The sequence below is a fragment of the Branchiostoma belcheri genome, unplaced genomic scaffold, assembly GCF_001625305.1.
Source record: "Branchiostoma belcheri isolate BF01 breed outbred unplaced genomic scaffold, Haploidv18h27 scaffold27, whole genome shotgun sequence".
Classification (NCBI taxonomy): domain Eukaryota; kingdom Metazoa; phylum Chordata; class Leptocardii; order Amphioxiformes; family Branchiostomatidae; genus Branchiostoma; species Branchiostoma belcheri.
The window spans coordinates 3,080,851-3,090,470 of NW_017803876.1; the positions used below are offsets into that span (position 1 = coordinate 3,080,851).

General features: G+C 44.8%; 1 protein-coding gene across 4 annotated transcripts; it reads right to left on the reverse strand.

The window, feature by feature from the left end:
* Nucleotides 1-201: 201 nt before the first annotated feature.
* LOC109472337 lies at nucleotides 202-7,208 on the reverse strand. 4 transcript variants are annotated; one of them, XM_019772045.1, is made up of 4 exons: nucleotides 7,086-7,208; nucleotides 5,215-5,410; nucleotides 1,168-1,245; nucleotides 202-734 (listed from the first exon to the last, which is right to left on the reverse strand). In XM_019772045.1, exons 2-4 carry the CDS (start codon nucleotides 5,394-5,396, stop codon nucleotides 656-658), a joined length of 339 nt encoding a protein of 112 aa, XP_019627604.1. In that variant the 5' UTR covers nucleotides 5,397-5,410; nucleotides 7,086-7,208; the 3' UTR covers nucleotides 202-655. The 4 variants fall into 4 exon arrangements, with proteins under 4 accessions (XP_019627604.1, XP_019627606.1, XP_019627605.1 ...); XM_019772047.1 differs by lacking the exon at nucleotides 7,086-7,208 and adding an exon at nucleotides 5,597-5,628; XM_019772046.1 differs by lacking the exon at nucleotides 7,086-7,208 and adding an exon at nucleotides 5,578-5,610.
* Nucleotides 7,209-9,620: the final 2,412 nt, after the last annotated feature.

Genomic DNA, 9,620 nt, shown 5'->3' on the forward strand with positions numbered 1-9,620 from the left:
ATAATCCATTAAATCAGGGCGGCCATAACCATATATGCAAACTCATGCGTCGGTAAGATGACCAAATCAACTACTTTTCATTTTCTGTTAATGTTTAGCCAAGTGAATACTTATCTTATAATGTCTAGACTGTGATCTGTTTGTCTGGTTAAGGATGGAAACCACAGGAACATCATGAAACACAGTCACCCTTCACATCGATACAAAAACAAGCGACATCTTTAATACTTATCAACACCATCGTGAGCCCCATAGCGTCATAATTCTTATCACTATACATTTATTCCCGAGAGATAAAAAAAGACAAAATAATGTCATGACAACAAAACTGTCATCTATTAGTGCGCCTGTGTCATTGTCTCTGCCTTGCCACGTTTTCCTCACATCAACAGTTCAATCTTCCTTCCTCGGAATCTTTCTAAAAGGTTCTGTTGTTAATTATTATACCGCACGATACCATAAATGTACATGCAGTAGCGCACAAAATAAGGTGACATGACAACCATAATGTAAGGTCCCAGAGATTGTGTTACAAAAGAGCGAAACACATATTTTCTACAACCATTTCTATAAACATATCTATATCATTTAGATGAAATAAGACGCAATCTGCATCACTTCGATGAGGTCGCCCTGGACCGGGTGCCCGCCGTGGTCAGGTCGGGGACAGGTCACTGTACGGTCCGCCGGTCAAGACGGGAGTCCTGCCCTGCGGTGTCGACAGCTGGCCAAGCCTTGTAACACAAACGGAGAAAAGATATCAATGCTGACCTCTGATAACACTTAATCATAAATCCGTGATTTTACAGTCTCTGCTACCGCAGTGCCTCATGATGTAGCTGTACAAAGTTGAACAAGGCTTTGTCCAGCTTATGAAGCATATGGTTTATGCGCTAATGATATTTGCAAACAGTCCCCTAAATTGATTTCGACCTTTAATTGTCGGTCGACGAGGGGATACTGTGCATTCCGTAATGGTGGAATGTTAACAGTTACAACTATACAGTTAAAGAACAACATTGTGAAAGATCTTTGAAAGTTTTGATCTTTGGAGGTACAGATATACAGTATACAGATATCATGTCCCTCTCTGTAACGTTGCCACGTGCACTTCAGAGTGTGTGGAGACATAATACCAAACACGGTACCACGGTGGAGATGACTTACCAGCTTGTTGTTGACGCAGACGTCTCCGTGTTGCCAGCTGTGTCTCCAGCGCCCTCTACCTTCCTGACATGATCGGTACTGCAGGGAATGGGAAAATGGTGGGCTTTGTTATGATCTGCAGAGAAATATTATCCTCAACATGCATGTGCCAATTTTCGCACGACAAAATAGTTCCACTGTACGACATAAAGGTTGCCCGATACTTAGAGCCTAACGACCGAAACCATGATAATAACAATGATTATATATGATTATCACTATTATGTCATCAATCTCCTGTCAAGCCACTCAATCTCGCCCCATGCTGACCTCCGTGGCGCGCCCTAACCTCGCGGACGCCGCACGCATACGTAATGATGAACGCGCTCCGCACACAGACAACTCAAACTGCTTCCTGTAGCAGCCATGCCTCAGAGTTTAAGAACTATTATAGCACGACAATCCTCGTCAGGAGACGCATCTCGCCTGTTTTTGTTTTGTTGGTTTTTCTCCACCCTCATGCCTCGTTACATCCACGCCGCCTGTGTTATTACTGGGTCACTGGACGTCCTTTGTTCATGCCGACACAAGTATAAAACCAACAATTCTCGAGAGGTCGTATTTAAAACTACTAGTACTCACGGTGACATACACACCAGCTTTCTTCAATCATCAACTTCGTAATTTACAAACGAACCTGCTTGTCAAAACATTTCTTGATTCTCTTATCTACCCGGTCTATAAAAGACAAAATCTAATTCAAAGTTTATAGTGCTTGACTTCAATAGATGATAATATTCTGAGATACCCTTACATTTGTTGGGAATGACTTTCCAAACCAAACTCAATTTGGTATTTTTGCCTTCCGTAGCCCGGCAACTGTTTGCCGTCAGGACTATTTTAATTAAAACACATTAATGGTTTACAAGTGTGAAAGGTGGTATGTATGTCATCTACAAGGACGGCGACAATTCCTATCTATTGAAAAATGTACTGAAAGCCTTCCAATACTGTCTATTAGTCACTACTTGTAACACTCCAGTACAGTTGACAGGCATGTCTTGCGTGTCTAACCTCCCTGGTGTATCCAACGGGCTTGCGACAAGAGGTATTCGGGGTCAGTGATTTTTGATTGTCACTTCTTACGGCTTACTGTCTTAAGAAGCAATTTGAGAAAGGTCCCCTGGTCATAAGTCACTGTTGTTGTCCCAAAGATACCCCAAGGCTCGTCCATATTCCCAACACTGGTCAAGTCGCCTTGTTGTTGGACATGAGACGTTTTGTAAGTTGGGTACTGAGGCATGTAGTCGTGTAGCTCAGGGCGTGGAGCTAGTCTTATCTCCTTGTCTATCTGAGATCAAATCACACCTGGTAAGTCCGAAACGTGTAGGTGTCCCAGAGGGTGACAATCATATAGATACAATAAGTCCTGCAAGATTGACGTGAGCCGAGACACGCTAGCCTGAGTGTCAGCCTTTTTAGCTTTCGTCCACTCCCCATGATCCACTTCTGGCCAGTAGCAGATTGTGGGGAGCGGACGAAAGCTGAAAAGGCTGGCATTCAGGCTAGAGACCCGTAGATGCTTGATTTAAAAAAAGCCAATTTCTAAAATCCCTATAGATTACTGAGGTCACTCTAGCTATACTGTGTAGGTTCTCACTACCTTTGTCATAGGATGAGCCTCGAAGATAGGGCTGCAGGTAGGGCCGACAAAGAATGGAATAACAGAGATAAATGCCTATAATCACGCGCCTCTTCCAGCCTATCCCAAATTACGGAGTTATGAATCACACTAGCCTGTAATCCTTCCAAAATAGTAATTATACCCTCCACAATACTACTGAGAACATGTTAAGCTCAGAACATGTAAGGTTTGGCCTGCCCCGTTGCCCCTCGCTACCGCGGCTTTTTGTGCAGACTGATAAAGGAAAAGAAAAATGGCACTAATGTAACAATGGTTAGGGGCTTGACAACTGGCACCATGATAAGGGTGTAGAAAGACTGAGCTCACACAATGAATTATGATAACATTATCTTCCTCCCAACACTTCAGGGAACATACAGAATAGAACCATAATGCTCTCATTTTCCTGCCGTACATTCCTGCCTGGAGACCAGCGGTCCGGGGATTAGGCGCTAACTCGCACGGACTGCAGGCTGTATGGGCGTCTTTAGGAGGGATGAGGAAAACTGGCTCTGCCTCCAGCTTATATAAGAGAGTCTTTATTGTTCCCTTTGTTGACTAGCTGCTACTAGGGCGTGTGAGATCAAATGGGGTTAACAGGTGCAGCCATTTTCTGCACAGAATTCAGCGCTTCTGAGAAGAAGCCTGGGAGTTAAACACACACACACACACTTCCCCGTAGACCTGCTAGTGTAATGTTCTTTCTCCCCGTGGTTCTCCCGTCGTCTACGACGGATAGGTGCCTCTTTTAATCTAATTTATTCACCCTCCTTTCCTCTACTACTCCACTATAATGTTACGGTAGTAATTCCGCTATATAATCAGGTACTAGTCAGCTGCATTGTTAAAATACAATGCTTACAATGTGACATTACAGAGTGACATTGCCGCTGACTGCTCGCTTGTTCACTGAACTGACATGACATTAACAATAGTTTGTTACTCTGGGGCAAATTTGTCAATCCAACACACTTCAATGCAACGTCCTTGGCTTTACTGTTGATGTCTCTGGATTATTCCAAAGGGTGTTGGAGAAGTGGGGAGCAAGACGGTGCGGAGATGGGGTCTATATGTCAGGCTGATTACGCAGTTCTCTACAGGTTCTTTGCAGCCATTCTTATGAATTCTTTGTAACGCGTGCAAACTTGTTACGAGTGTTAGTAACCACCACGACAGTTATCAACACCTTATCAACAACACCCTATAATTGAGAAACAATGGCAGCTTTTCTTTCGTTAGGTCATAGAACTTAGGTCATAAAGAAGTAAAGGTAAAGGTAAAACAGCCATCAAAGAAGTAAGGTGGTATAAAATGAGTTGTGAATGATTTAATACCCTATAAATTGCTCAATTACAGTGACATGAAAGACGAGGCGTAAGTACGCCCAGGGGTAACCACATTGAAATTCCTAACGTAACGTGAGAGAGGTCAGTACATTAAACCCGGCGCGATCCAGGGTCAGGCCTGTACCCGCATTGTTGACTCCTCCGTCCTTCGCGCTAAAATAAAACATGCCATGTTATCCTAAACATTCGGGTGGGCGCCTCAAACTTCATTCTGAAAAATTCAGCATTGGAATTTTCTTCCGTTCCCTTGAACTTTGAAGTCTCGCAGTCACCAACCGAGGTCGTATAATGAGATTTTTTTTATGGTGAGCACGCCTGGCACTGACACATAGAAGTGCCAGGAAACAAGTCCCGGGACATGCATTGTATGTGTGACGGGTGTCGTTATCACAAGCGTGCTGTTGTACATACCAAGCAGTTGTACTCCCATGTAAATTAGTACACACTGAAACATCTATAACGTGCTTTGGAAGTATATGTCATTTCAACTGAATTCTAGTACAAATCTAGTAGGTTCTAGTAAACCTTCACGATGATACGGGCTTGTTTTTTCATCTTAAATCTGACAGGCTTGGCGGGATTTCCGTTTTAAGGCAAACGAAATATACAGACGCGTTTTGAATAACCAGTTCGTTGTGTGCAGAACCTGGGCAGTTTGTTTGGATAAACAGCCCGTCGTGGCTCGACAAATCGTCACCGTTTTCAGGGTTAAGACGCGGGCTCGTCTTGGCAAATCGTCGAGACAAAGTGGTGTTATAGTCATTGTGTCGTCAGATAATAGTCCCGTGGGAACCAAGATGGTGTAGGCACAGTAGAACAGGTGTTTCCCAGTGTAAGGTTGGCAATACCACCTCACAATAGCTACAAAACATTACATTGAATTAAGATTTATTACCACGTTCGTAATTAACATTCACGGGAAAAGTTGTCTGTGTGGAGAGGCTGGTACATAAGGATCTACATTTGCTCAGATGGCTACGTGTATGTACACATTGTGTGAAGATTAAATACCAATGAATACGATATCTGAGCCCCTACCTGAGAGACAGGAGATATTTGGCCAGCTCGTTCGCCGTGGTGAAGCCCAGCTGCTCCTGTCTGGCGCGCCAGTCCTGCCACACTTTGGGAGACAACTTGATCCTCTTGTAGTCTTTAAACACTCTGCCCTGCCGGCCGCCCCTCGTCCCCGCTCCGCTGTTCCGAGAGTCGCTGTCCTGCATATCGCCGTGTTTACCTTGGTGAAGAAGAATATGATGTTGTATTTTGGTGCCTAGGCTAAGCCGATGTCAAAAGCGATTATTCCACTAATAGGTCACTCCCGAAGCGGTAACAGGCACCAAGCACGGCGCGTGCTGATATCCGTTTGGAACAACAGAATATTTCTGACCGACAAGGACTAACCTGAACCAAGACAACGTACTTTCAATTGCTGGGCCAACTATCCCAAAAGAAATATTTACCTCCGACGATTAGGCTAAATGACAGGTTACACGTACTGCTGACCAATCAAGTGGTAGCACAGCTAATGAACGATCCTGATTGGCGGTTCATGCACGATTAGGTCCAATGAATGCCATGGCACCTGACAGGCGGGTGTGTTTGATGTCAGACAGCCTTGGTTACCTTGTTCCCCTGTGGTGCTCCGGGCAAGGCAAGGCACGCAATGCTGGGCACCTCGGGGGTGTAATTATCGATAGGAGCCCGATTGTATTGTGTATTCTGAATGCCGGGTGAGTTGAAACAAATCGACATCTGTACGTAACGTAAATTTTAACGAGAGATAAAAAAAATACCAACGGGCAAACAAAACTTTATCACAAAAATGACAGCTACTCCTCACGATAGGTTGGAACTAGAAATTACAAGGTTCGTTTTGATTGATTTGATTCTTGGTTAATTACGAATTACACAGGCGGAACAAAACTGCGCCCAAGGGTGTGCCCATAGCGGCATCCACAACCCAGCTAGGATTGACACATTGTTTCATGTCAACGTGACCTTCAACTATTAACTGACACCCGCCTGTGGCAAAATTGGGTAAGTTTTGCTGACTCCTGATAATTAAGCTTTAATGATGTCCCTGGAATTCCTTTGATGATCAGGACATTTTACAAATCTACGTTATTCGCGACTGAAATGTAGAGTAAAAACTGCAATATCGTGTCGCTCACCACAGTGCATGCACTAGCTGAAAAGGAAGAACCATCAGTCTCATTAACAATGCTTTAATTTAATCATCCTACTTCCTAAAAAAAACAGAAGAAAGCCTCCCTAAAGGTCCGGAAAGTCTAATCTCCGTCGACTGTAACATAAAAAGTTTCCCACGTTTCTGTCAAACAACTCGCGAGCGGCCTACCTGTTATCGCATCCCTGATCAGTTACACAGACGGGATGAGACTGACAATGAATCACTTACGAGTAATTTATGATTGTAGGTTCGGTAAGGGTCGGCGAGGTCTCGCCGTAAAACTGCAATTTGGTGTAAATGTTCACACCCTGTGATCTCACTCTGTCACAAATGAAAAGCTCATTTGGAACAGTTAGAAGCACGGTCGTTTTCATACTTCAAAACACCCTGAGAGACGTGATCTGGGATCAAATGTGATGTCGGTTTGCCCCTGTTACCTCTTCATTTACATGAACATAGTGAGGGTTTCCCAATGGTGGTAGAAAGGGACTGGAGCACATAGTTCTTACAAGAAAAACTTAAAACTGCAAACTTTAATCAGTGCAGCGTATCAATAGTTAAAGAGTTCAGGAGACCTATAGCACTGCAAATTCGCCACTTAACAAACATCGGTATAGCGGAATCCAATGCAAGCATTCACAATATGCCGAATTGTGCCCTCTCACCCCCTTTTCAAGAGAGTATGTAGGTTTGCATAGAAATCGGTGAAAGTACAACTCACCTCCCAACAGGACTGGTGACTTCTCGGTGATAATCTGCAGATTTACAGGATACAGAAGTCGTAGCTATGTCTGTAAACATGTGTGAGCTTGCGTGTGTGTGTTTATGTCAGACCAGTCAGACCAGCGCCTACCCCCGGGGTGTGTACCTGCATTCCATACGTAAGAGGCTGTGTGCGTGCAGGGCTAAAGGTTGGGGCGCGCCGCGAGGGCCGTGTTTGGAAGAAAGGAGGTTAAATTGAGTGCACTCTGTTGTAAAGGATACAGTTACATTCTTCGTTCTTGCTACGTAGTCGAACTTTTTAATTGGCGATTATTGGTCAGCTTTTCACAACATTCAGCGGCTTGTGACGGAGGGCAGAGTGTGACTTGTTGGTCATTTGCGACAATCTGCGGCAACAGGTTACAGAACTTTCCAAACCTGCGGCTATAATTTCTTCCAAGTCATCAACCAAACCTAATGTTGTGGTACATTTTTCGTCAAACATAGTTAGTGTAGTGGGAAAGTGAAGAAACCAATGATGAGGTCCTTGATTTGGCTCATATCAAACCGTACAGAGTGGTGACAGCATTTTGCACATTTGAATGAGAACGAGCCTCTCATCATAAATCTTACATTAAAGGAGGGTAACTTGAACACAGCGAGCGGACCAACAAAAGCAACAGAGAAAGCGCCCAGGTGTAGAACCCCCGTTGATGCATGTGTCTCCTGATTCGGAGCAATGGGTGGAAAAATATGAAAGATCTCCCGGCGGTTCTGTACTGAGAGATCAATGTCAATAATTACATACCGGCAGGTTCCCCGCTGGGACGGACGTCACTGGGCTGGGTAGGTTATGTGATTATTGTCACATTCCATCTATACAGCTGCGGGGTACGGTGGGTTAGATCAGGACTATTGCAATACATGTACTTTGTTTTATCGAAAGGGTATAATTGAGGATGTTACTCAATAAACTTTAGCCAGCAGGGTAATAAGTTTATACGTTATAAACCATCCATGGCGATGAGTTATCTACTGCAAGTGGTCTAGAACAAGGCTGGTTTAAGACAATTACTAAATATGACATAGCTGCCTCACAAGACTTCGAGTGGGTAATGAGGTAGTTTTGGCGAATCAAAAAATGATATATATTTCCCGTGATAGAAGGATACCTGGGTTTCCAGATGACTCCTATTAACCTTGTTACCCTCTTCTTCCGCCGGGGCACTCTGCCTGAGCCGCCGGATTAAATCGTATTACTAGTATTACTATTAAGTCTTCCATGCTCCTTATGAAAGATGCATGAAGCGCCCCCGGCCGCCTGGTGTGTATACTGCAGAAATTAATGATCGAGCCTATCTGTGAGATAGTCGGTTCGCCGCTGGGCCATGTCCTTGATTTCAAGGCGAGAAGACTGTTTTGTGGAGACGCAGAGGTCCCCTCCGGGTGACTTGTTAATGTTGCATTTTTCAAGCTATATTCTGGTAGAAAGGTTTACCAGCGCAGTCGTTTGAAACAGGTAGCCGTTGGCAGGCCTATCTGTTCATATGTTGTTGTCGCCAAGTGACATCGAAGAAGAAAGCCTGGCCATGGGTTCTTAACAAGTACATCAGGAGCGAGACTTCCAAGAAGAGCACAATAATCTCGTGCTCAGGTTTCGCGCTAATGTTAAATATTTTCAATACATAGCCAATCTTCTTGCACGCCTGTACAACTAACTGCACACGAGTATTTGCAACAGGGGTGAATATTCTTGTGGCCTGAATGCGTCAAAAATGCAATTCGGCACTGGTTATAACCAATGTGCTTCCGTATGGGTATTGGCGGAATGTGGCACATGGAGGCCGTGACGTATCGACTTCTGTAGTCAGGGAGTCGTGCGTCTGGGGGAGATTAGGATGCTTTCTGTCTCCGCTGTCACGCGCTTGGAGGGATCCTTGGCGGAAACAGAGTTATCAGGGACAAAGAAACGCCAGGGGCAGGGAGACACGGTCAGAACTAGGGACAGGGAAACATAGTCAGCAGCAGGGACAGGGAAAAATATTCAGCATCAGGGACAGGGAAACACAATCAGCACCAAGGACAGGGAAACACAGTCAGTATCAGGGACAGGGAAACATATTCAGCACCTGGGACAGCGAAACACAGTCAGTACCAGGGACAGGGACACGTAATCAGCATCAGGGACAGGGAAACACAGTCAGCACCAGGGACAGGGAAACACAGTCAGTACTAGGGCCAGGGAAACACAGGGAAACAGAAGATACATTGAAACATAGTCAGCACTAAGAACAGGGAAACACAGTCAGCACAAGGAACAGGGAAATCAGTACCAGGGACAGGGACACGCAATAATAACCAGGGACAGGGAAACATATTCAGTACCAGGGACAGGGTAACACAGTCAGCACCAGGGACAGGGAAACACAGTCAGGAACAGGGACATGCAATCAAGGACAGGGAAACACAGTCAGCACCAAGGACAGGGAAACACAACCAGCACCAGGGACAGGGAAACACAGTCAGTACCAGGGACAGGGAAACACAGTCAGGA

Excerpts from the sequence above, each read along its gene's own strand:
- LOC109472337 (XM_019772045.1), bottom strand. The coding sequence starts at position 5,396 with ATGCAGGACAGCGACTCTCGGAACAGCGGAGCGGGGACGAGGGGCGGC. Across the intron at positions 1,246-5,214 it reads AAATATCTCCTGTCTCTCAG|TACCGATCATGTCAGGAAGG; the intron begins GTAGGGGCTCAG and ends CATTCCCTGCAG. Across the intron at positions 735-1,167 it reads TCTGCGTCAACAACAAGCTG|GCTTGGCCAGCTGTCGACAC; the intron begins GTAAGTCATCTC and ends TTGTGTTACAAG.